This window comes from Salvia hispanica, chromosome 3, assembly GCF_023119035.1.
Source record: "Salvia hispanica cultivar TCC Black 2014 chromosome 3, UniMelb_Shisp_WGS_1.0, whole genome shotgun sequence".
Taxonomy (NCBI): Eukaryota; Viridiplantae; Streptophyta; class Magnoliopsida; order Lamiales; family Lamiaceae; genus Salvia; species Salvia hispanica.
The window spans coordinates 24,161,286-24,186,545 of record NC_062967.1 but is presented as its reverse complement, the minus strand read 5'-3'; the positions used below and the strand labels follow the sequence as shown (position 1 = coordinate 24,186,545).

The 25,260-nt window shown below is 36.3% G+C and overlaps 3 protein-coding genes and 1 long non-coding RNA gene across 7 annotated transcripts; 2 read left to right on the top strand and 2 right to left on the bottom strand.

Moving 5' to 3' along the window:
• The first annotated feature begins 3,919 nt into the window (after window positions 1-3,919).
• Window positions 3,920-4,501, top strand: LOC125211187. Its single transcript, XR_007174475.1, has 3 exons — window positions 3,920-3,986; window positions 4,102-4,217; window positions 4,317-4,501. It is a non-coding gene; the product is annotated as an uncharacterized LOC125211187 (long non-coding RNA).
• A 117-nt stretch (window positions 4,502-4,618) lies between these two features.
• LOC125215358 (nifU-like protein 4, mitochondrial) lies at window positions 4,619-6,945 on the bottom strand. The gene is made up of 3 exons (XM_048116753.1): window positions 6,646-6,945; window positions 6,162-6,323; window positions 4,619-5,356 (listed from the first exon to the last, which is right to left on the bottom strand). The coding sequence occupies exons 1-3, from the start codon at window positions 6,851-6,853 to the stop codon at window positions 4,896-4,898; spliced, it is 831 nt and encodes a 276-aa protein (XP_047972710.1). The 5' UTR covers window positions 6,854-6,945; the 3' UTR covers window positions 4,619-4,895.
• An 8,341-nt stretch (window positions 6,946-15,286) lies between these two features.
• On the top strand, window positions 15,287-19,327 carry LOC125213358 (plastidic glucose transporter 4-like). 3 transcript variants are annotated; one of them, XM_048113857.1, is made up of 13 exons: window positions 15,287-15,593; window positions 15,829-15,931; window positions 16,091-16,158; window positions 16,448-16,580; window positions 16,671-16,770; window positions 16,846-16,958; window positions 17,443-17,536; window positions 17,641-17,794; window positions 18,042-18,188; window positions 18,276-18,349; window positions 18,447-18,628; window positions 18,715-18,829; window positions 19,035-19,327. In XM_048113857.1, the coding sequence occupies exons 1-13, from the start codon at window positions 15,518-15,520 to the stop codon at window positions 19,206-19,208; spliced, it is 1,533 nt and encodes a 510-aa protein (XP_047969814.1). In that variant the 5' UTR covers window positions 15,287-15,517; the 3' UTR covers window positions 19,209-19,327. The 3 variants fall into 3 exon arrangements, with proteins under 3 accessions (XP_047969814.1, XP_047969813.1, XP_047969815.1); XM_048113856.1 differs by having other exon boundaries at window positions 15,288-15,593; window positions 15,826-15,931; XM_048113858.1 differs by having other exon boundaries at window positions 15,293-15,593; window positions 15,826-15,931; window positions 18,540-18,628.
• Window positions 19,328-19,359: 32 nt separating this feature from the next.
• On the bottom strand, window positions 19,360-24,232 carry LOC125213357 (histidine kinase 1). Of its 2 annotated transcripts, none has more exons than XM_048113853.1 (13): window positions 23,835-24,232; window positions 23,514-23,759; window positions 22,643-23,437; window positions 22,315-22,562; window positions 22,082-22,241; window positions 21,855-21,981; window positions 21,691-21,780; window positions 21,418-21,612; window positions 21,278-21,347; window positions 21,151-21,193; window positions 20,918-21,058; window positions 19,886-20,836; window positions 19,360-19,814 (listed from the first exon to the last, which is right to left on the bottom strand). In XM_048113853.1, exons 1-13 carry the CDS (start codon window positions 23,952-23,954, stop codon window positions 19,602-19,604), a joined length of 3,399 nt encoding a protein of 1,132 aa, XP_047969810.1. In that variant the 5' UTR covers window positions 23,955-24,232; the 3' UTR covers window positions 19,360-19,601. The 2 variants fall into 2 exon arrangements, with proteins under 2 accessions (XP_047969810.1, XP_047969812.1); XM_048113855.1 differs by having other exon boundaries at window positions 22,643-23,434.
• Window positions 24,233-25,260: the final 1,028 nt, after the last annotated feature.

Genomic DNA, 25,260 nt, shown 5'->3' with positions numbered 1-25,260 from the left:
AATGGACAAATGCAATCTATTCTCTCTCTCTCTCTTTTTTTTTTATTAAAAATAAGTCTATTACTTTTTGAATTTTTTTATGACTGACTAAATATTCATTTATCTTAAACAGATCTTCATAGCGGATATCAAAATAAAATATACAGTACTTAATTATATACACTTTTATCAATATGTTCTTTTATTATTTTACACTCTTAATAATTTAAAACCTAAGCATATGAAAATCAGAATTCATTTGACTACCATTCTCTGATTGAATTTAATATATTTCTTTTATTATTAAAGCTATTAGTCATTTCCAGTCATTTATATTAAATTAAAATTCATTTTTTGAGTATATATTATATAAATTTCAAAAGAATATTTTAAATTCACCTACTACTTTTTACCTTATACTAAATGTTTACAGTATCTATAGTACGCATCTATAGTTGAGTAATGCCTAAAATTACGGTCTTTTTTTTTTTTTACCATCACCTATTTTTATGGTTATGATCATTAGTTTAGCACTATTTAATTGCTTCGCTCTCTTAAAACATTGTTGATTTTGTTATTTTAGTTGATCCAAAATTGTTAACTGTGTGGCCACTACTCCTTATATTTTTCCATAGTGATGTTAATTTAGTTTTTTAAAATCAAACATTATTCACATATTTTGTCCACGTTTACAATGCATGATGATAACCTAATAATTATGCAAGTCTCATTTATAACTTACCTACACGTACACTTATTTGACATTTATTAATATTGTGACAAAAAGAAATAAATAATGTTTTAAGACAAAGATACTAGTATTATACAACTGACATTATTCAGCAAGAGTATGCAACATTAAAAATGACATTAGATTTTGTAAAATGTTAGATAAATAGGAGTACTCCTATTTAATTTGTGGGGAAAGTAGGTCATCAAAGGTGAATAATGACTTGAAAATTTATAATGGTGGATTGTGGACCATGAGTCGTTTCTTTGTAATTAAGGAGTATTGCGATTATAAGAATTATGTTCAAAAATAAAAATATGCGAGTCTTTATGAATATCAAATAGGAGTATAGGACCAAAAAGTTATTTTCAGTAAATGTATGAGACTAATTTTAGACTTGATATAGTATCATATTATTTACTTGTGTAAATGATTAGGTGCAAGTATATGAATAATACTCCGTAAACTGATATTTTATATCCAAGCTACTTTAAAAATAATTAGTCAAACATTGGTCGCTTAATTATATATCCCATAAGCACATATATGGTCTTTGTGTGTGTTAATTGACAATTGTAATTTGATATAGGGTCCAACAAAAGTTTATTGGATTCTAATTTGATGGTCAATCCTCGCATTGCGATAAAGAAAGTAACTTTACTTCACTCTGATTTTTAAAGTTGTGTATCGTGTGGGTTTGGATTTGAAAATTGCCAATCAAAATAGATACATGGGGTAGCCTCTAATGATTTTGCAAGGAATGATCAATAAATTAGTTGTTCAAGCTTTATTGCTACCTTCATACTCACTTGTTTGAATTTGATCCTCCAATTTTCCATGTACATTTTATAATCATGATATTATTATTCCCTAAAAACTAAAAATTTACAGTATGAATTGTTATGATTCAATGTCATAAAAGTTATACTACAAACTTAGATGAACTGAAAAAATCAACCCAACAACAAAAGTTAAAAATCAAGAAGATAGTAGTTAAATTGATTGGCTGCTAAAGTCAAAAAAGGTGAGTGGGGTGTGGGATTAACATTTATCATAAAGTGCTAAAGTAAAAGCAATTCTCCTATTAAATTCATAACTCACTTTGAATATTTTTTTATTAATACTTAAATAAGACTAATTAGGACCTTTGGTTGTGCTTGAACTTGATTTAAATAGTGGAGAAAATGATTCTTGAAGTAAGAATTTCCATGGCACTTCATTTTCAGATCATTGTATGCCCTTTCATTTAATTTTAAATTTGGGATGCTTGACAAAAGTAAGCAGCTGGTAAAATTAGCTTATACAAATAAGGGACTGCTTTTACGAGATTGATCATTGATGTGAGTTTAATTGCATGCATACAAATGGTGAGATCTCATCTCCTTCAAAGATTGCCGCCTTTGTCCAACTCTCTATCTCATATAAAAAATATCATTTCCCCTTGTGTTACAAGAACCAAATAAGACATTGCTATATTTGAGGAAATGGCCATCTCCCAAACTCCCACAAGTCCAAAGAAATATAAGGACTGAGATTTGAACATTGATACCATGATTTATATCTTGTCCTCTTATATTACACTCGACCAACTTCAACCATACACCGAAATTCATTTTTTATGTAAAAATAATCTCTAATCATACACCAAATTCAAACCTATTTTTGGTGTTTTCTACGGATTTACACCAAATATGGTATACAACACCAAAGTCCAAATATAGTGTTACTGCAAAAATTTATAAGATATTGCAAATCGATCCATTATTATTTAATTATGTAAATTTGAGTTTTGTATAAATGGTTGGAGATGGTTTTGGACAAAACATCTCACGAATCAAATCAAACTTGATGATACTTGTATCTCTTCCCAAGATTAAATCTTTTCTATTCGACCAGTGATGCTTTTAATACAAGCCTACTTAGCATCCATCTATTCTTCACCAACCATTTAAACTTAATATGCAAAACCGGGGAAATTCATGACGCCCATCTAATTGCTCCATAACGATCATCACTCTGTGAAACAACAACCTTAATCATTGTGTTAATACTATTTCTTCACCCACTTTTCTTGTTAGATAAGAATATAACTCCTATTTGCGGACAAAAGAATAAATATTTTAATAATAAATTAATACTTTTCATTTTTATTAAAAATGAAACATTTTTTAAAATGCAAACAACGTCTCTCTACATTTTCATCTCTCTTACTCTATTCTCTATTCATTAACTTAAAAAAAAAAAAAACTACCTAAAATTTCGAAATTCAAATATTTCGTATTTATTGGGTAGACGGAGTATATTAATACTCAAGTATTACTCCATGAAATTAATTTCTACGAGTATCCATATCTTAAAAATATTTTAATTTTTTTTTATTATAAATAATTGAAGAATAAAATTTTCTTGATGTCACAAAATTATACTATGAATATTAAATGACAAATTATATTTAAAAAATTAATAAAAATATATAGTAAAGATATTAATAAAAGATGAGTAAGTAATATGCTTAGTACGGTTGGATTGAATGTATAATTTGAGGTATTACTATTATTTTTAAATAAAATCTATAGTATAATTTTATAAAATATATTAGGGGAGTGTTTGGGTGCCACCACCTCTTAAAATAACATCATACCATCATTCCTAGCCAATCATTTGTACACGTAGACGAATAATAAGATGCAACGTGGCAAAAAAAAAAAAAAAAACTGAAAAAGACGGCTAGCAATATATATACTATACAATAATTTTTTTTGGCCAATAATATCTAACACACTATACATCAATTTATAGATTGTTGTGTAGTGTTTATAATATGGTTGTATAAGTTACTTATATTTTACATTTAATAAGTAAAATAATTGGGCCCTTTTATAGATTTGGATACAAAATGTAGTATTAGCCCAACAAAAAGAAATAAGCCCAATATGGTCACAAGCTTCCTTCCCCAATTCAAGTATCCGGGAACAGATAAGGAACAAGTACTTCCTCCATCCCATTGAAGATCTCTCCGTCTTATTGAAGATGACCCACTTTTCTTTTTAGTTTGTCCCAACTATGATGACTCATTACTTAAAATGGAAACACATTTATCTCTACTTTATTCCCTCTCTCTTACTTTACTCTCTCCTCTCAACACACAAAATAAATTTGCATAAAATTCCGTGCCGCCCAAGAAAGGGGTCATCTTCCTTGGGACGGAGGGAGTACAAGAAAGAAGAACGACAGTAGCCACTGAGGATTCGTGAAGCCTTTACTAACCGCAGCAAAGGTGAGCTTCCATTAACTCTACTTAATTCGTGAAGATCAGAACTATATGTTTGAATTAAAGATACTTGTTGGATATCTGTGTAATGTCTCAATGTCGGTATATCGCCATCTTGCAGATCTGTCCCATTTCGGAAAGGTGATTGAGAACTTAAATAAAATAAGGGAGCAAGAAGAGTTGGAAGATTGCATGAGTACCGAAGGGGTCCCAGATGAGGGGGTGTCAAATGCTGATGTATGTTTGCTGCTATACCAATTCACGTCATCTGTACCAGACCTTTTTTATTGTTGTTAATGTAAATCCTCTTATATACCTTTGTCATTCACCGTGAAGGATGATGGAGGAAAGCACGAGGATGGTAAGAAAGAGGAGAATGAGGACGCAGCCGAGGTCCAAAGCGCTGCAAAGCCGGACACGGAGGAGGACGAGGAAGATGAACTGTCGAGATATAGCCAAGTTATGAGTCACCTGAAATGGCTGTAAAGCAATTATTTTTTGTATTCAGGATATAATTTGGTCTCGAAACCACTCGGCCAAATACGAAAGAGGGTTTATTTATAAAACCGTTTAAAAAATTTAAATATTATAGAGTTCTAACAAATGAGTAAAAGATTACTTCTCTGTCAAATTCCTACTTTATTGAAACTCTCTCTATGTTTATAATTTAAAATCTTTATTGTTGAAGATTAATGTAACTGAAGTTTAATCTCATTTGAAAACCCCACTAGCTTTAACAAAGCAAACCATAATGAAGAAAACTATCTACTTTATCAAAGCAACTAATTTTCTACTGTATTAGATGTTCGTACTCCTTTCCGGGATGATGGAGAGATGGCCAAACTAGTAGTAGAAAGTTTATTCCTCTTTTATGTATATGTGTGTGGACTGTGGACAGTGGTGATAGAGTGTCAATTACTCGTGTGGCGCTCCAGTTAGCGTTGCATCTTCTTCTTCATCAAATTCTTGTTCCACACCTTTGACCTCGGGGACGTAATGCATTAGCATGTTCTCAATGCCAGATTTCAGAGTGACGGATGAGCTAGGGCATCCGCTGCAGGCTCCTTGCATTCGCAGCTTAACTATTCCGGTGTCCAGATCAAACCCTACATACTCAATGTCACCACCGTCGTCTTGTACTGCTGGCCGTATTCGAGTTTCTACGAGCTCTTTGATCATGGCAACAGTTTCTGAATCATCTTCCTTGATGGCTGTGTCCATGGAGGCAGCAACAGCTGAATCCAATATCAACGGCTGTCCAGAAGAATAGAAATCCATGATTGCTGCAAAGACTTGAGGTTTGAGCAAATCCCATGAGATTTCATCTGACTTTGTTACGGTCACGAAATCTGATCCAAAGAAGACCCTGGTCACTCCTGCACAGTCAAGGATAAATTATGAACTTATGATCCATTCCAATGAATCATTAACCTAAAAATTATACTAGTATCTGAAGATGAGATGCTACAAACTCTAATATAGAAAACGACATGATGGTAGCTCGGATACATGATATCACAGACAACACACAAGACATTCTCATGATATTTAGAAGAGCCAAGCTTAATATATATCACGTACATGCTCTTACAACCATGACCCTCAAACCACCTAATTTCTAGTGACTGCACTTTCAGTCTCATCTTAAACTTTTTCTTGACAATCACATTTTGTACTCTCTTCTCCTATGCAGAGTCAACTGCAAGGTTTATGTTTTGATCCCATAACTAAGAGGGTGCTTGCTGTCTCTCCTCCCACTGGAAACAATTTACATAATGCTCATGGAACTGACATAATTATGCCAAATAAGAGCAATCTCTTTGAGTAGTCCCCATATGGAAAATCCAACTCGGGAGTCATTCGCTTAATGCACTTATAATGTTCTTAATTCATTCATTCATTGTCCTTCTACGCCAAAACGGAAAAATCATACTACAAGGCACAAGCAAAATGCAGAAACTGTGCCTTATACCCGCGATTTGTATATTTCCAAGTTAGAAATAAATTCTAGCTTGTCCTATTCTCCAGATTCGACTACAAGCCTAGTCATTGGACGACACAGCACATATCAAAATCTTCAGCGTATCATGTGTTTGCAACTAATACATTCAAATAAACACATAACTAACAGAAACTTGTGCACGTAAACCCTTGTTTTGAGAGTAGGAAGATAATGCCTACCATCAATTCCATACAGACTCTTTGCCAGTGGCGAACTCATAGCAGAGCGTGCATTAGGAAAGTCGGCACTCCCTGTCTCCATAACTTGCTTCCCGGGATAGAACATGAGTGAGGCGGGATTAGGAGTTGACTGTGTCTGGATAAACATGCTCCTCCTCTGCTCTGCCATATCCCAAGTTTAGAACTGTTAGCAAAAACATTACCCGGCAGAAATCAGTTTCTACATTTCATATGAAAAACCAACCTCTCAAACAGTAGAAGGCCAACAGATAGTGCATACAAACCAGTCTCATTATTCACACACAATTAAATAAAAGGAACAACAATGAAAAGCAACTATTATCAGCGTTAACAAACACAAATATCTATTTAAAGCCTCAAACAATAGGGATTTTCATTGATTAATAAACATGAAATCAACCTAGCAATTTATCAAAAATCCTGTCTTTCAGGCACATGAGCTATATTTAAGAGGTGAACAGACCTTGAAACTGATTCCGCTGGGAGAAGCGTAAGGAAGACTTGAGCATGTTCAAATCCGACAAATAACTCGAAGGAGACGAGAAGATGTTCCGGCGGAATGCGGCGGCCCCACAAGCCCCATTTCGAGGATTTAAGGGTTTCGATAGTAATCCGCCATTGCTACTGCTCAGAAGAATTGCTCGATTTATCAGTCTTCCCCAAGTTTTCATTGTTAATCAAATGATTTAAGGACCGGCGACGCGGCTGTGCAGGCGGGGCAGCGAGAGAGAAGGAAATTATGAAAAAGAGAGAAGGAAATGATTTCTGCCCCCTCTTTAGGGAGTATTTTAAATTTTATAATAATATACACAGAAGTACTCCATTTAAGTTTGTTAGTTAAATATAGTAGTATTAATTTAAGTCAATATGTTGAAATTACTAATAAATATATACTCCCTACTTCCATGATTAAACGTCCTTTCAAAAAATTATTTGAATTTATAAAGTAAAATGGGTAAAAAAAATTTAGTGGGACGCGAGACTTATTAATAAATTATGAGTAGAATGAGTTAGTGGAATGCAAGACAAGACCGCTTACCAAATACTATAGTAAAATTGAAATGAGACATTTACTAGCGGACGAATGAAAAATGAAAAATTAAACATTTCATAACGGACGGAGGGAATATTTATATACAAAATATAGGAGTATAATTTATAAATATATTCATATTTAAATTACTAAAAGTTATTCTACTAGGTAAGGTAATAGTATTATTTATGACTTTGAGTTTATTTCTTTTTTTATGCTTACTAAATATTATGTTTATGAATATCATAGGATCATGTATTGAATTTAATTTTGGTAAAAATAAACTTATTACTTGTGAAAAAATTTATTTTGTATTCGTGTGCTCTCGTCCGCTTAATTCTAAAATACATGTTTTTAGTGGGAACGGATCCCCTACTGTAGAGCAGGGACTGCTGTAGTTAAAACGCTGCATTTCGGAGTCAGCAAAATGGCATCGTTTTTCAGAGTCACAATTCAATTGACAAAGTTGCTTTCACGTGTTCATATAAAAGGATTTCACGTTTTCATATAAAAGGAGGGAAAGAAAGTTTTAATTAAATCAAACCTGATGATCCTAAGATTGAATCTTTTCTATTCAACGTGTGAATCCTTCTAGTACAAGCCTCCTTGTCGCCTCGATACCTAGTTCCAACGCAGCGTCAACCTGTAATAAGTATGAACAAATGAAACTTAGAGAAAGATCTTATTTTCTTTCCACGGTGCTGAATTTTTGAAGAAGAAAATGTTAGAAATTTGGGCTTCCACATGACTAATTTAATGTGTATGGCTATTTTTCAGTTGTCCAATTAAAGTGATCCAATAAAGATTAAAGTTTGGGCTAAAGTGTATTTATTTTGTTATGGAAATAAGTGTAGATACCATAAAGTGATTTTTTCTATTTGACGAGGGACCGAATAGAAAATAAAGGGGTTTATATTTAATATAAATATAAGTTAGGGTTATGGTCCCCAGACGTCAGAAGAACATTCGATATCTCTGTATTCTCTCGGCAGACTATTGCAAAGAATGTCTCTGATCGTTTGGAAGATCCATAGCCGCTGCAAAGCAATTCCGCCTTTCAATTCGTTATGGATCAAGGTACGCTTCCGCTCTACAGTTTATACTCCTTCTCCATCGTTCTCGGTTAATCATCATAGAGAGCTTTGTGTAATTGTTCATTCAATTATTGCAACAAATAGTATCAGAGTCACTCTATTGATGATTCTCTGAGAGTTGGGAAAAGGAAATTAAGTTTATAATTTTGATCGTATTTTTGAAATTCAAGGAATTAGTTTCTTGATATTAGAATTTTATTCTGAAAATATATTACACGGCCGCCGCCGCCGTTCTTTATTTAGTTTGATGAATTGTTTATTCATTCAATACATGAATTAATTTTACGCATGAATGCATAGACTTTAGGTTGATGAATTCTGTTATGCATCAAGGTTTATGGCTACGGTAACTTTTTTTTTTTTATAGAGAATTGATCTGGTATATTAAATGAAATTATGCGTGCTTACCAAGTTTAACCTTTATTTGGTGAATTGTTTTGAATTCAACTTTGGCGAGGATTTGCTTTGGTATATCAATGCAAAATTGATGGGTATCGTCTTTTTGGTTTAATTAATCCTTTTGGTCTATGAATTGAATCATGGTTCTCTTTGAATTAATTCACTATTACAGCCGCCGCACATGTCTGTTTGTGTTGGGATTTAATTGAAGAATCTATAAACTGTGTTTTGTTTACCGTCCAGGAATTATGAGTGAATTGAATCTTCATTCTTTTTCGTTTCAGTAGGTATAATCTATACATGGAATGAAATTAATTGATATAATATACGCATGTAGTATTGAGTTTGTATACTTGTTTCCATATTTATGCTTCCGTTATATGGAACATGTGAATAAATTATTCAGTTGATTGTGTATAATTTTATGCACGATATCTTTTACGTTAAGGAATTAAAAATAATTAATTCGCATAAAGTTTCTCAATTAATTGGCTAATCAATTAGGAATTAAGAATTCTTTTGAGAATTTAATTAAAGTTTAAATTCAATAATTTTGGTGCATCTCTTGTTCCTTTTATAGATGTGTGTATTTTAATGCGGATATTAGTCGGCCCAAAGAAAGATTGATATTTGACACGAGATACACACATACCTTTGGAGATAAATACGTGACAATTATTCAGTTTTCGTGTAAGTAGTGTGATGCCCAAAGGTGGACACTATTTGACATGATTTTATTGTCAGTGTTTAATCACTATAAGGAGGTTGCCACTTGCAAGTTCACATTACTGTCAAAAGACTTGATGTGGATGTTGTGCTCGGAACCTCGTAATGTTTTACTAATGTTCAAAGTAGATTAGTCGAAGCAAGACGTTGCAAAAGTAACCTCTCTTGTCTAGACTTCTTTATTGCGAATATTAGGACGGTGATGTTTGTGTATTTTAATGCGGATAGTAGTCGGCCCAAAGGAAGATTATTATTTGGCATGAGATACATACATATCTATGGTGATAAATGGGTGACAATTATCCAGTTTTTGTGTAAGTAATTGTGATGCCCAAAGGTGGACATTACTTGACATGATCTTATTGTCAGTGTTTGATCACTACAAAGAGGTTGCCACTTGCAAGTTCATATTACTGTCCAAAGACTTGATATGAATGTTGTGCCGGTACCTCGAGATGTTACCATTTTATTTGAATTTTATGATGTGAGCATGACAATTTATTTGGTTTTGTTCTCTATTCAATTATGATGTCTACTTCTGTAGTTTCTTCCAACATGAACAATATGTCAGTGTTGAATGGGTCAAATTTTAAGGATCGGAAAGATTATATTTTAATTGCTCTGGGTTGCATGGATCTCGATTACGCACTAAGGATTGAGCAACCTACTTCTCCTACAGACGATAGTACTTCTTATCAAAGGAGAAACTACGAGAAGTAGGAATACTCGAATCGTGTAAGTCTAGTGCTCATTAGGTGTAGCAGCCTAGAAGCCTTTTGAGGCACTGCATCTAAGTATATCACTAAGGTCAGTGAATACCTTGCCAAAATTATGTACGTTTTTGCGAAAAATATTAAGGCTGAGACAAGCATGCTTGATCTCAATAAAGTATAAGAGCAAGGGCAACATAAGGGAGCACATTATGCAAATGTCTCACGTTGCTTCACTAAAGCTTGAATTTTAAAGACTTGCTTGTGCATTTGGTGTTGCACATCTGGTCAGTATCTCAATAAATAAAGTAAAAGGGCATTAAGAGAGTGTATTGAGAAGAATGCTATTATGGATAAGGGTTCATCACAAAAGAAACAACATAAAGATAATGATAGTTGTTTCTTTTGTGGTAAACATGAATATAAAAAGAAGAATTGTAAATATCATGCATGGCGTGCAAAGGAAGTTACAATTCTTGTTTTGGTCTGTTCTAAAGTTAATTTGGATTTAGTCCCTAATGATATTTAGTGGGTAGATTCTGGTGCTACTACTCACATAAGGTTATCAGTGCAAGGTTGTCTGAGCTACCGAATGTCAATTGATGGTGAAAGATACATCTATGTGGGACATGACAAATCGGTGGAAGTAGAGACTATTGGACATTGTAGATTGTTATTAAAGACTGGAATTATTCTGTCTTTGAAGGATACTTTATTGTACTGTCTTTTAGACAAAATTTGGTTTCTATTTCTGCTTTGGACAAATTTGGTTTCTCTTGTTCATTCAGAAATAGTAAAGTTCTTCCTTCAAATAATTCTAGTATTGTGGGCACTGTTTCCTTAAGTGCATATAACAATCTTTGTACGTTCAATTATGTTACTTCATATCCAGAAGTTTTACATGTTAAATCAAAAGGGATTAAGCAAATTAAATAATTAGAATTTGGTTAATTTATGACAAGTGTTTTGGTTATATCACAAAATAAAGGATTGTGAGACTTGTGTCATATGTTGTATTGAATACACTTATCTTTACAGAACTTGATTTGTGTGTTTAATGTATCGAAGGAAAGCAGACCAAACTTAAGAAATTAGGTGCCAATAGAGCTATACATTTTAGAATTGATATATACGGACATTTGTGGTTCATTCACTTCGGTTTCTTGGAATGATCAACAATATTTTATATCATTCATAGGCAAATATTCTTTGTTTTGGACACCTACATTTAATATATTATAAGTCCGGGGCTTTGGACAAGTTCAAAATATTTAGGGCTGATGTTGAGCTCCAACTCAACAAAGGCATTAAAAAAAGTCGAATCTAGCCGTGGTGGCGAATACTACGACAGAAATGACTGCTCATGTGAGCAATGTCAAAGACCTTTTGCCTTCTATTTGGAAGAGTGTGGGATCGTCGTTTTGTACACCATGCCGGGATCGCCTAGCATGAGTGGTGTAGCTAAAAGACGAAATAAAACTCTTAAAGATATGTGAAGGATTATGATTTATCATTCTTCCTTGTCGCATTCGCTTTAGGGAGAGGCATTAAAGACTGTAGCATATATTCTCACTTTGGTCTTCCAGAAAACTTTAGGGGTTTTTAAATTTTATGATCCCACAAAAGGAACTAATTTTTGGACGAGAAATATAGTATTCCTTGAGGATGTTGAGTTTGGGGGGAAGAATGTGTTAAGGAACATTACTTTTGAGGAGGAGTCTATATAGACACCTACTACTGTTTCTGACAATGATCAGGTATCAATTACTGTCATTGAAGAAGAAGCATATTAAGAACCTCAAGATGATATTGTTGTACACATTCAATCTCATGCGCATGATATTATTTAAAGTCAATCTCAACAACCTCAATTAAGACTCTCGTCAATGGTACCACAAATTTTATGAAGTAGTTCTTTCATTTGGATTTAGAAAGAATGTTATTGATGGTTGTGTGTATCACAAGTTCAGTGGGAGCAAATGCATCTTCTTGGTATTATATGTCAATGACATATTGATTGTGATTAATGATAAGGATATGTTGCACTAACACCATGAATTTTCTCTCGAATAAATTTGAGATGAAAGATCTTGGGGAAGCCTTTTTTGTATTTGGAATCGAAAGAGATAATTTTCGATTGTCACAGAAGGGATATAGTGAAAAGGTGCCTAAAGTATTTGAGATGCATAATTGCAAGTAAAGAAATACCCCTATGACTAAAGGAGATAAACCTAGTCTCATTCAGTGCCCTAAAATAAATCTTGAGATTTAGAAAATGCAGAAGGTTCCATATACTTCGGTGATTGGGAGCCTAATGTGTGCTCAAGTGTGTATAAGACCCAATTTATTTTTAATTGTTTATATGTTGGGCAGATATTTCAATAACCCGATATGGATCATTAGGAAGCAGCAAAACGGGTTATGAGATATTTATAGAGAACTAAGCATTACATGCTCGCATACAGAAAATCGGATCATTTGGAGAGATCTTTAGGCATTTTGATTCTGATTTTGTTAGATGTCAATACAGTAAAGGATCCATTTTAGATTACGTGTGTCTGTTGGCTGTAGAGCCATTTCGTGGAGAAGTGCTGAGCAAACACTTGTAGCTACTTCTGCCATGACAACAGAATTCGTAACTTGTTTTGGGGCATCTAGTTAATGAATATAACTGTGAAATTTTGTCACTAGGCTGCATATTGTAAGGTATTGAAAGACCACTTAAGTTATGTTGTGACAATAACTCTGCAGTATTATATTCTAAAACAACAGGAGCTTCCTGGTTGTTAAATAAAGAGTTCGGAATGGACAAATGCATATAGAGCATAAGGGAACGGATTTGATGATGACAAATCCGCTCATTAAGGGACTATCACCCAAGGTCTTTCATGGGCATGTAGCCCAAATGGGTGTTATGTTGTTTAAGGGTACTTCCGTTCAGTGGGAGTAGTTAGGGTTGTTGCTCTATATTGTGTTTTGAACATGAAGTTATAAACTCATGTTATTCTCTGCAGAAATAAAGTATTATGTTTTGTCTATTATTTTTGGTTTGATCTCACTTTGGGAGGACCAGTTGGAAATAGGCATGTATGATCACCTTGCATGAAATTTCCATGCTACACTCCATAATTGATCTGTTGTTGATTATATTTGCATATGTGATTACTGATGGGTTTAATCATGAAAAAATATGGTGACTGCCCCTTTAGTCCTATGTCGATATGGTTGATAATAAGATTGTTCGGAAATACACTATGTGATAGCACTTTTGAGCGCTCATTCGGTTTGTACACATTTATTTGGTGTCATGTGTTGCCCAAGTGGGAGATTGTTAGAAATTTGGGCTTTCACATGACTAATTTAATGTGTATGGCTATCTTTCAGTTGTCCAATTAAAGTGATACAATAAAGATTAAAGTTTGGGCTAAAGTGTATTTATTTTGTTATGGAAATAAGTGTAGATACCATAAAGTGATTTTCTATTTGATGAGGGACCGAATAGAAAATAAAGGGGTTTATATTTAATATAAATATAAGTTAGGGTTATGGTCCCCAGACGTCAGAAGAACATTCGATATCTCTGTATTCTCTCGGCAGACTATTGCAAAGAATGTCTCTGATCGTTTGGAAGATCCATAGCCGCTGCAAAGCAATTCCGCCTTTCAATTCGTTATGGATCAAGGTACGCTTCCGCTCTACAGTTTATACTCCTTCTCCATCGTTCTCGGTTAATCATCATAGAGAGCTTTGTGTAATTGTTCATTCAATTATTCCAACAGAAAAGTCTTCATATCCATTGTACGAGGCGCATTCCCAATGCCTGGAATATGTCCGGTATGCTTTAATCAGTCAGGCTGTGATTCAGTTAAGAAACTACTGACCTACGCAAAACCGGGGAAATTCACGACCCCCATCTAAGTGCTCCATAGCGATCATCACCCTGTGAAACAAGAACCGTAATCATTGTGTTAATGCCCTTCACAAAAGATCATAGTGATTTTCAGCATAAGTGTTTTGGTAGAGCGATCAAACCAATTTCAAGCCACGGCAATCCAAAATTTAGATTAAAGATGTAATGAAGAGATGATGTTATCAACACAATAATCACGAGGAAAAGCTCTGTTATTAGATAAGCAAACAATGAAGGAAAAGAAGAGAAAAGAAAGAAGTAGACAAAAGGTGAAATTGAAAAAATATATCCTCAAAGCAGGCGTAACAAATCAGACATAGGGAACTATGGTCATAGACTTCTAAGTAACAAAAGTTTGCGGGTGGTGTTGTCATAAAGAATTAAGATTGGTATCACTGCAGTCCAAACATTTTTTATTAATGCTAAAGAGATAAGTTTGAGGTCATTTGGAAGCACGGAACTTTTAACAACCCAAGCCTAGGTGCTTAATAATGGGTTATTGACCAAGATCATACTAAGCTTGTTTAGCATGATTAATGAGCTATACACAACTTGAGCTCGACCACCTTGCAAGCTCAATAATTTCAATTTTCAACTTGAACCAAGGTCAATCGTGAATGTGAGACTTATTCAACCCATTTTTCTTTACATTTCTTAAAATTCATGCCTAAATAAAATAAGACTCTTATTGTGGGACGGAGGGAGTAATCGCAAAAGTTGCTAGTGGTAGAGTTGGTTCCGGTAAGACATCAAACCGAATTAGCATGGCAAAGCATTATCAAACAAATTTAACAAGCATAAGCCAATAAAACTGGTACTTGTCCAATTTCGACTGTAATCAACCAACAAAGCCCACAAAATGGAAAAAATTTCACCGCAATCATAAAAACAAAAAGAAATGCAAGAATCGAATACATTGTTTCCAGGGTTCCCTAATCCCTCAATAAGCCAAGGAGTGCACTAGGTCTGAACCCCATTGGGCTGGGCTGTGGAGGCAGAGATTTTGATGAAAAATTTCAACTTTGAATACACCAATTCTATTTCAGATGAATATAATTGTGAACAAAAATCTTGCTTGATAGCTTACCGATGATGACTTGCCAACCTCGACTACGTAGATTGAGACACGTGGCGCTCTGTAGATTACAGAGAATGTGAAGAAGATTATGAAAATGGTTGAGATGGAAGTAAAATTTTCCAATAAAAAATTATATTGCCTCCATTTCCTCTATTTCTCATTTGATGATCGGTAGTCCATCGATTTAATGTCGCCTCTTAATTTCTCAATTAAGGCTTGCATTTAAACGGTTTAGCCTTTCTGGTGTAAAATTTCATGTTTGTTGACTTTTGGGGAAGGCTATACTAGTGCAAATGCAGGCTCTCTCTTTTTCAATCAGAGCTAAATCGGTTTGGATCCTACTTTTTCGTTCGGTTTCAAAAGAACCAGGTCACGATAGTGTTCAATGGCAGGAAGTGTGAGTGTTCAAAGTGTAAATGGATCATCAGCCAAGAACAGATCACTCAGAGCTCAAGCCTCTGGTTTGTATTTTCTTCAATCTGATTCTTTACTTTTTGGTTGATACCTCGGTTTTAATCGTGATTGTGTTCATTTTGCTGTGATCATGGGTACTTGGGGGCATTAGTATACATAATTTTGAATACACCTTTTTGTTTGATGAATGACTGTGTTGAGTTTGTGGTGAGCACTGCTTATGCTTCCTTATACTTTCCAACTGCTTGATTGAGTTATTAGCATTTTTGTGAGTGACAGAAGGTGATCTTGAAACTGCCAAAATCCAAGTGAAATCATCTGGGAACGTCTATCCATATGTTGGTATTGCTTGTTTAGGGGCCTTTCTGTTTGGATATCATCTGGGGTATGCATTTCATATCTATTTTCACTCTTTTTTTCAATAGTTTTTGGTGAATCGTGTACATTTCTAGTACTCATATAGGCCACAAGACGTTTTCTTTGCTTTTTCGCGTGATTTGGCGATCACCTATTCATGTCATACTGTAACACTTATCTTATTCAGGGTCGTAAATGGAGCTTTAGAGTACCTCTCCAAGGATCTTGGGATTACTGAGAACACAGTGTTACAAGGCAAGTTATTCAAAGTGGGTGCAAATGAACATACCATTTATTTTTTGTTTTTTGGTTAGTATAGAAATGGGAAAAATATAAGATGCATCTATCATGTCATCTAATATTTCCTGGGAAGCCAACCAGGGGGAATGTATCATCAAACATGGTCAATGAATATAATATTTTACATCAAAACATTACGATATTGATCGTATATCTACAAAGGAAAGTTTCTATTTGTGAATACTCTGAATTGTATCTTCTTTTCTAATTAGGAAGTTTCTTATGCTGCCTGTATTTGACACAGGCTGGGTTGTTAGCGCACTGCTTGCTGGTGCAACTATTGGTTCTTTTACTGGAGGTTTGCTGGCTGATAAAATTGGGCGAACTAAAACTTTTATGCTGGATGTAATTCCACTTGCAGCAGGGGTATTTCTTAGGTTTGTATTGTACTAGAATCCATCTTCTGATCTTTGCCGCAGATAACAAAATGATAGTACTATTATCTAAACTTTAATCATGTATCTCAGTGGCATAGCAAAAAGTGTAGAGACAATGATACTTGGTCGTGTGCTTACTGGAGTTGGAATAGGCATATCATCAGCTATTGTGCCGCTTTACATTTCCGAGGTATTCTTTAATGGAGCTGTTTGATATTATTTCCCTAATGATTGTGTCATACATCTGACATTCTTTCATAACCAGATCTCACCCACTGAAATTCGTGGCACTCTTGGATCTGTCAATCAGTTATCCATATGCATTGGGATCCTAGCAGCATTGGTGGCTGGACTGCCTCTGGCAGGGAATCCGTTGTGGTATTTCCTTCTTGCAAATATGGTCTTGTATTGAAATATATTTGTGATACTAAATGTTCTAAATAACTGAGATATGTTTTTGTAACTGAGATATGCTATTGACAGGTATTTTGTAGTTGATAATATCAGACTCCTGACAGAGAAAACAGTCTCATTTCTTAATATTCTGATTTTTAGTATGCCAGAGAACCACCAAGTTTCCAAGTTATAACCGAATGGAATTAATTTTACCACCTCCATTTCTTGTTTATTGTCATTAGCTACCCTCCTTTGATGAGTCGAAATGTATCTATTCTTCATTATATTAATCAGTTTTAAAATATTGAACACTGTAACACAAAACTCATCCGTTTTTCCATGTCTTCGACATCGCCTTCAGTGCAATATTGCTTGGTTGGGTGATGTAACTGAATTTCTTGCAACAATATTTAATTTCTATTAATCGTCTCTATCCCATTCTGCTTTTGGTCTCTGTTATGAAAAGGTGGAGGACAATGTTTACTATTGCACTTGTTCCATCTGTACTATTGGCAGTAGGAATGGCCTTTTCTCCTGAAAGTCCTCGATGGCTTTATCAGGTTACAAATGAACTTCATAACGATGAATTGCTTACTTTTGGTGGGGGGTTCTTGCATGAATTTATATGATATATATGCTAAAAATGAGGCACATTCTACTGAAGCAAGGGAGAATTGCTGAAGCGGAAGTGTCCATAAAGAGGCTATTTGGGAAGGAAAGAGTTGCTGAGGTTATGGGTGATCTGGATGCAGCAGGTCGAGATTCCTCTGAACCAGAAGCTGGATGGCTCGATCTTTTTAGCAACCGCTACCGAAAAGGTATATATGAACTAAAAGATTTTTCATGAGATTGAGATTACATTTATCATTTTAGAAGTACAATAATACACCTCACTCTTTAGCTCATGCATTACATTAGCCTTGGCTAAGCTACTGAATGTGTTGTTGTAGTCTTTATTTTTTAATAATCGCTCCTGCAGTGTTGTGTTGTTGTAGTCTTTATTTTTAATAATCGCTCCTGCAGCGTTTGGCGTGTCCAGGAAATTTATAATATTTCGTGTTGCAGTTGTGAGTGTTGGTGCAGCTCTCTTCTTGTTTCAGCAGTTTGCTGGGATCAATGCTGTTGTTTACTACTCTACTTCGGTATTCCGAACAGCTGGTATTAAATCTGATGTTGCTGCCAGTGCTCTAGTTGGCGTTGCAAATGTTATTGGTTAGTTTTTTTTTCGACTTTCTAGTCGATTGATGAATAAGGCCTTTATGTAGACGTTTTACAGATTGCGTGTGTACATTTTGCCAGGCTCAACTGTTGCAATCTCGTTGATGGATAAACAAGGAAGGAAGAGTCTTTTAATTACAAGTTTTGCAGGAATGGTATGATTCATTATCTAGCAATACCTTAACAGTTATAGTTGCTGTTTTTATTATTAGGTACCCATTATCCTATATTTCTTCTAAATACGTTATGCAGAGGAACTACTGTCGACATTACTCCTATAAGTTTGTTGCATTCTGGTCTCGTAATGTGCTTCATTTATGTGTTTCCGTTTCTCTTCTTTCAAAGGGTGCTTCTATGCTGCTGCTTTCCCTGACTTTCAGTTGGAAGGCTTTGACACCTTACTCGGGCACACTTGCTGTACTTGGCACTGTCCTGTAAGTTTTTGTACCCACATCAATTCGAACATGTAATGTTTTGTATATGAAGTCACTGAAATTTGTTTCCGTGTTTCTTTGTGCAGTTATGTGCTGTCGTTCTCTCTTGGCGCTGGTCCAGTCCCTGCTCTGCTACTTCCTGAGATATTTGCCTCAAGAATCCGAGCAAAAGCAATGGCTTTATCTCTGGGAACGCATTGGGTGAGAAATTATTCTATTTTGGCATTCTTTTCATGGCAATACTGGCCTCGGTGTGTTGGAGTGATTACATTCATCTGTGAACAAAAACTTTCTAAATTCTAGTTGACTATTGAATTGAACTAAGTGCATAACAGTATATGTGTAGATAGAAAATATGATGAAATTCGCTTGGTTGTTGAAGCTGTGTGTTTCTTGGTTGTAACAGATATCGAATTTCGTGATCGGGTTGTACTTCTTGAGCATTGTGAATAGATTCGGCCTGAGTACAGTATACCTGGGATTTGGTAGCGTCTGCATTCTAGCAATTATGTACGTAAGTGGTAACGTGGTGGAAACCAAGGGCCGATCTTTGGAGGAAATAGAACTTGCTCTCGCTTAACCAGCTTCTTGAACATACACTTAATTGAGTGTTCATTGGAATGTAATGAGCTCAGTTCTATGTAGACAATTCTCACAATAATTTGATATGAATATGAGATGGCCTATTTTTATCTGTCACCCCTTAATACAATTATAAAACCATATACACGTGTAGCAAGAGCTTTATGTTTTCAGTTATTTGGTAAATGATCAGTACACCAACTCCTAAAATCATTTCAAGAAAGGTAAAAGCTTGAGCACTAAATTTACAATTTGGCTCTCTATTCCATCTACTGCTGCTGTGGGAAACTGTATATCTTATCCTTAAAACAAAATCAAGCACCAAGGCTTAGTTAACTGCATGCATTGATAGTGTCGGAATATGAGATGAAACGTATGAGTCCGACTCGGATCACGTTCCTTTAGTTAAGGAAAGAATGGTGGAAACCATAAGCTTGCAGTCTATGGGTTTAGTTAGATACGCGTCCATGCCAACTTCAAGGCATTTGGCTTCATCAGAAGACATTGCATGAGCTGTGAGTGCAACTATTGGAATGTGCCAACCACTTCCACATTCCCATCTTCTTATTTCTTTTGTTGCTTCATACCCATCCATTTTTGGCATCTGCAAAATCACAAAAGAATACTATGAGAATCCCTATCTTGTTACTAGTGATGCAGAAATTGTTAACTTACTTGACAGTCCATCAATATCAAGTCATATGGCAATGCTTTGGCATCATTGTGTTCATTAGATTGGCTCTTGTTTTTTAGAGCATCCACTGCCTGAATCCCGTCCCCTACAACTACGATTCTTGCTCCCATTTTCTCCAGCATGATCGTTGCAACTCTCTGGAGGACGATCGTGTCTTCTGCAAGAAGGATGCAGAGGCCCTCAAGAGGCCTTTTCTGCTCATTCACGGCCTTACATGAGCTTGCAGCGCCACCTTCCTTGTCTTCATTATATGATTTAGTGGAAGACTGTTCTTTACTGAGGATAGAGACGTCGTCCTCTAGGTTTACATGGATGTAATCGGCACAGGAGCTGCTCAGCGTGCTTTGACACAGAGGTCCTCTGCTGAAATACTCACTTCCTCTAATCACATTGCAGCTATCATTGTCCAGCTTTTCAGACTCATCCGAGCTGGCTGAAGGGGACTGAAGAGAATCGATTTCATGAAACTCGTGATCTGCTGCTGGAGTTTGTAGGTGCAAGTTTCTGTCTCTTTTGATGACTGCCTCAAAAATCTGAACTAGTTTTGCTTTGTATAAAGGTTTGTTAACCATTAACAGATGCCCTCTTTTTCGGAGTTCAGCCTTGACCACTTTGGAGGTGTCGTGATTCAAGATCCATGCGAAGCTGGCTCTATCAGCGCAGTACTCCTCTAGAAAATTGAGCTGCTGCTTCCACAGCTCAGTGCTCAAGTCGAGCAGTCCAACGTCGATGATTATGATGAAAAAGCTGCTTCCAAAGTTTGATTCTTGAGTTTCTGACTGTGGCATTTGTGAGTTATCATTTGTGAAGAAATCTTGAAGATTTAACGTGAGTTCGTTCCATTCAGATGCTTCGTGTGTTTGAACTCCTTTTTCCCGCAACCATTTTGTCATGATCATTCTGGTCATTCTGCCATTAAGTGCAAGCAACACCTGTATTCAGCTTCAATAATTAATAGTTTCTAAAGCTTTCAAGACCAGCATACTGTCTAAAAAAGGGAACTGAACACTCACAGTTAGATTGTGGTCTTTGAAGTTTAAATGGTAATGCTGCTTCGTCGTCTCAGCAGGTGTGTTGAGAAGCAGATACAGCTGCATCAGAGTTCCCGGCCCACTCTTCTTCACCACTTTGATTTCTCCATTCATCTTGTTCACCTGTCAAAATTTTCACCACCATTAAAGTCCAAGCAAGAGCTACAACATCATCAACTTGAAGTTATTTTTTCAAGAATCCATGTAACTCTCACCAAGGTTCGGACGATGCACAAACCAAGACCAGTTCCGCCATGCCTGAGAGCAGAAGATTTTGTAAGATTCCCTAAATTAAAAACAATAACATTATAACAGGATTGCTGAAAATTATAAGTAGCTTACAGCCTAGTAGTTGACGGATCTGCTTGCTCAAAACTCTCGAAAACTGATTCCCATTTGTCAGGATCAATTCCTGATATAAGAGAATCAAGAAAGGTTAGAATGTGTCGTTGCGTTTCATATGTAAATATATGTATTCTTACCACAGCCAGTGTCATCAACTTCAAACCAAATCATCATTTTGTTGTCTTTCTTGGAGCATATCTTCCCTTGGGCTGCTTCCCGTTTCCGTTTCAACTTCTGTGCACACCACGACTCCTTTGGATGGAGGTAAGACTCTCTTTTCTTACTCTCCGTGTCTACAGTCTCACACCATCCGCGCAAAATGATGTATCCAGCTGTCACAAGCACAGATCACTCATTAATTGTTTGTTTCAATTGTTCTTGTACAAGTTTGATTGTATTTCCTCACTTACAGGTTGTGAACTTGATCGAATTGCTGATTAAATTTGCGAAAATTTGAAGAACTCTTCCAGAGTCTCCTAGGACTACTTTAGGCATATCATCTGCAACGGTATAAATCATTACAAGTTAAGCAAGGGCGAGGTAGTGCAGACAGATGATAGGGTTAAGACCATACCGGAGAGATCAAGAACAGTCTCTACGTTGTGGTTAATCCGCTGCACGGAGAACATATCTGTAAGCCCTTCAAGCTCTCTACCCAACTCAAACTCAGTTTCTTCTAGTATCAGTTTTCCTGACTCAACCTGCACAAAATTTCATATGCCAGTATGAGATCTTGGTTCAAAAATTGTTGCTAAACGACATAAATTGATACGTTGAAAGACGAGTATTTTGTTACAGTACCTTGCTGAGATCCAAAATGTTGTTAAGAAGCCTCAGCAAAGCATTGGAGCATTTGCGAATCTGTATGATCATCGCTTGCTGTTCATTGTTGAGGCAGTCATCGCTCATGAGGATATCCAGCAAGCCAATCACTGCAGCCATAGGCGTGCGGAGCTCGTGGCTATGTCAACAAAAAAATTTGATCAAGGTATATTCTATCAATGCAATCAACAAACATGATCTCAGCTGCTCACCTCATGTTTGCTAGAAACTGACTCTTGTAGTTGTTTGACGCCTCTGCCCTTCTCCTTGCATCGAGATGGCTTATCAACGCAGCGCGCAGCTTCATCTCCTTGGAGACGCCGTTAGTTAAAATGAAGATGCAGAACCACCCAACCAGCAAGATGCACACAGAAGCAGATATCAAAATCATCAAAGTCTTAAAAGCCTTCTCATCCACTTTCCCCATTATATATTGCCTCGGTATCATGATAACTCCAACCTGCAACCGTTTTTTCCCCCGCAAAAATCAGCAAACACTGCTAAATTTCAAGAAAACAGAGTTAAAAACAGGACACAAACCATAGGAAGCCTCTTCAAGTTCAAGAAAAAGGAGTCAATGTAATAAAGATGGTTCCCAAGCCTCGCGCTCTCGATATGAACTTCTTGACTCGGAGGCAGCTTGTTCCCATACGCCCGACTCAAATACTCAGCCCCTGACCTAATCACACTCTCCTGGGAATCCACAGCCATCATAAGCTTAGGCCCGGACGACGAATTCATCAGCAAAGGAGTGTTGGTGGAGGTTGCCAGCAGCCACCCCTCCTGAGAGGTGAGATATATGTGGCCACTATGAAACTCAACCAACTCCTTCATCAACTGGCCAACGCTATACAGAGCAGTGGTAACGCCCACGACAGCGACTATGCTTGTATGGGAAGCATCCCAAACAGGCAATGCTGCTGAGAGCAGAGGCGAGTCGGTGTATTTGCTCACAGCGATATGCCATGTGGCAGTCCCATCAGGAACCTGCGAAATCCCGGCTATGTTGATCAACTCGTCCGGTGGGATTGGGGCGGCCTTTGCAGTCTTATCGCCCGTGGTGGGGTCAAGAGGCTGGCGGTACCAAATTGCAGTCATGTTGGTGTGTATGGACTGGTCATTCCAGCCTTGATGAGAGGAAAGGAGGTTGACAGAAAATGAGGTGGCAATTGAGTAGTTGGTGAGATCAGAGTAGATGTAGTATGTGTTGTTGCTTCTGTGGTTCCGATGGAAGGCCTGCACGAATCCGTTGCGGTAGCTGAGAGTGATGGAGTTGAGAGCTTTCTGGCTGGCGAAGAGGGCCCACGTCAACTCCTTCATCACTTGGTAAAGCTGCTGAGAATGAATGAATCAATACATGATAATATAAATGAGGAAATGTTGGGATGATGATTGATTGATGGAGATTCACCTCGACTTGGTCTGCTTGGGAGGCGGCGGGCTTGTTGTAGCGGCGGATGACAGACTCGGAGAGCTTGACCTGGGCGGTGGCGACCTCGACGGTGGAGTTGAGGATGTTCCACATGCGGAGGAGGGGCCGCTGGAGGAGCTCGTGGCGGAGGCCGTATGCTAAGGTTTTGAGGGATTTGGTGGTGTAGACTCTGGTGATGTGCCATGTTAGTAGAGTTAAAAGGCCAATCAGTATCGCCAGCATTATCTGCACAAACCCGAAAAAAATTGATAAGATGTACTCCATGTATTAGTCGTACAAAGTAGTGATATGGATTGATACCATGATGGCCAGGCGAACGACGAAGACGCTGTAATAGGAGGAGGAGAGGCAGAGGGTGGAGCCGAACTGGGACTCCTCTTCTTCGACATCTCGCTGGAAAGTTGTGGTGCTGTCGGCCATGTTGCTTCGATTATTGGTTCATTGTTTCAATTGGGAGAAGGGAATTGAAGGTAGAGTTGGAAGATAATGTTTTGTGAGCAGTGTGGATTCCCTCTTTATGAATTATCAAGCCATTTCTGCTCATGGTGTGTGTTTCTTCTCTGCCTAGTTTTTCACTTTTTATTACCCTGGTTGACTGTTGCTATGGAAGGAATATGATTGGCTTCAGAATATTGGAGTTGGAGTGAGAGTGATGGAGAGAGGAGAGAGGAGAGAGTGAGAATTCAGTTGAACACTTCTCTGACCTCAAGGAATATATGGTTATAAGTCAAGATTATAGGATAAATTCAAATCTAGGAGCATATTACGCTAACAAACTAGGCAGCCTAATAATTATAAAAAGGTGTTACACCCTATTTTATTTACTAATATTATTACAAATATTATTGGAAACACAAAATTGGGTTTTTCGCTAAATACTTTTCCAGTAGGATAAATTGGATTATATAGGATAAGTGCTAACACAGAGTATTCCTAATATTCATATTTTGGACTTTTTGAAATAATATTGTACTACTAGTAGATATTATTACTATTAGATTAATGTGTTCATTCCCAATTATTCCATTAATACAGCGTTCTCTAAACTATAATATTAATAAAATGTAATACTACTATTTATTCTCGTTAAAATCTTACGATATACACCTCTCAGCAAATCTTAGTGACATAGTATACTAGATAGTAGTGCTTACTAAAGCATATGGATTTGAGATGAGTGTCTTTTTCTTTTTTCTAGTAGTGAGCATAATTGCATATCGTAGGGTTCATTGTTCATGTAACAAGTACATGCACTCATTTTTAGTAAGTCCAAATTGAACCACGTATCATATAACTGAATTGTGATATTATGATGTACATTAGTAAAAGTATAAGGCATGATAAAAATATCGTAACAAGTGATCTTATACTATAATAGCATGTGCAAATAGCAATCGCACTTGAAATTTTTTTTATAGAGTGTGTCGTTCATTTCACACTGTTCAGCACGTTGTATAGTGTAAAAACCCAGCCGCGCATATGACGACTCTACCGCCTCACTTGTCTCCATTCACTCCTCTCGACCAATCGGCATCTCACATATTGCAAAAAGTCAAATTAATTCTAAAAAATGCTTCTATTCATTTTTACCGTTACGATGCCAACAATTCTCACATTTATCGATTGTCATTTCATATTTCTTCCCTCGATAAATATACTTCACTCCCTCACTTCTTCTCACTCTATATTCTTTGTTCTTCTTCAATTTCATCATCACCTTCTTCAT

What these genes read in the sequence shown, in the direction of transcription:
- LOC125213358 (XM_048113856.1), top strand. Translation starts at nt 15,518, where the DNA reads ATGGCAGGAAGTGTGAGTGTTCAAAGTGTAAATGGATCATCAGCCAAG. An exon ending in TGCCGCTTTACATTTCCGAG is followed by an intron (nt 16,771 to 16,845) that starts GTATTCTTTAAT and finishes TTTCATAACCAG; the next exon opens with ATCTCACCCACTGAAATTCG. An exon ending in TAGCAACCGCTACCGAAAAG is followed by an intron (nt 17,795 to 18,041) that starts GTATATATGAAC and finishes TTCGTGTTGCAG; the next exon opens with TTGTGAGTGTTGGTGCAGCT.
- LOC125213357 (XM_048113853.1), bottom strand. Translation starts at nt 23,954, where the DNA reads ATGGCCGACAGCACCACAACTTTCCAGCGAGATGTCGAAGAAGAGGAG. An exon ending in TCGTTCGCCTGGCCATCATG is followed by an intron (nt 23,760 to 23,834) that starts GTATCAATCCAT and finishes GGGTTTGTGCAG; the next exon opens with ATAATGCTGGCGATACTGAT. An exon ending in TCAAAGACCACAATCTAACT is followed by an intron (nt 20,837 to 20,917) that starts GTGAGTGTTCAG and finishes AGCTGAATACAG; the next exon opens with GTGTTGCTTGCACTTAATGG.
- LOC125215358 (XM_048116753.1), bottom strand. Translation starts at nt 6,853, where the DNA reads ATGAAAACTTGGGGAAGACTGATAAATCGAGCAATTCTTCTGAGCAGT. An exon ending in CCAGCGGAATCAGTTTCAAG is followed by an intron (nt 6,324 to 6,645) that starts GTCTGTTCACCT and finishes GGGATATGGCAG; the next exon opens with AGCAGAGGAGGAGCATGTTT. An exon ending in GAGTCTGTATGGAATTGATG is followed by an intron (nt 5,357 to 6,161) that starts GTAGGCATTATC and finishes TTGACTGTGCAG; the next exon opens with GAGTGACCAGGGTCTTCTTT.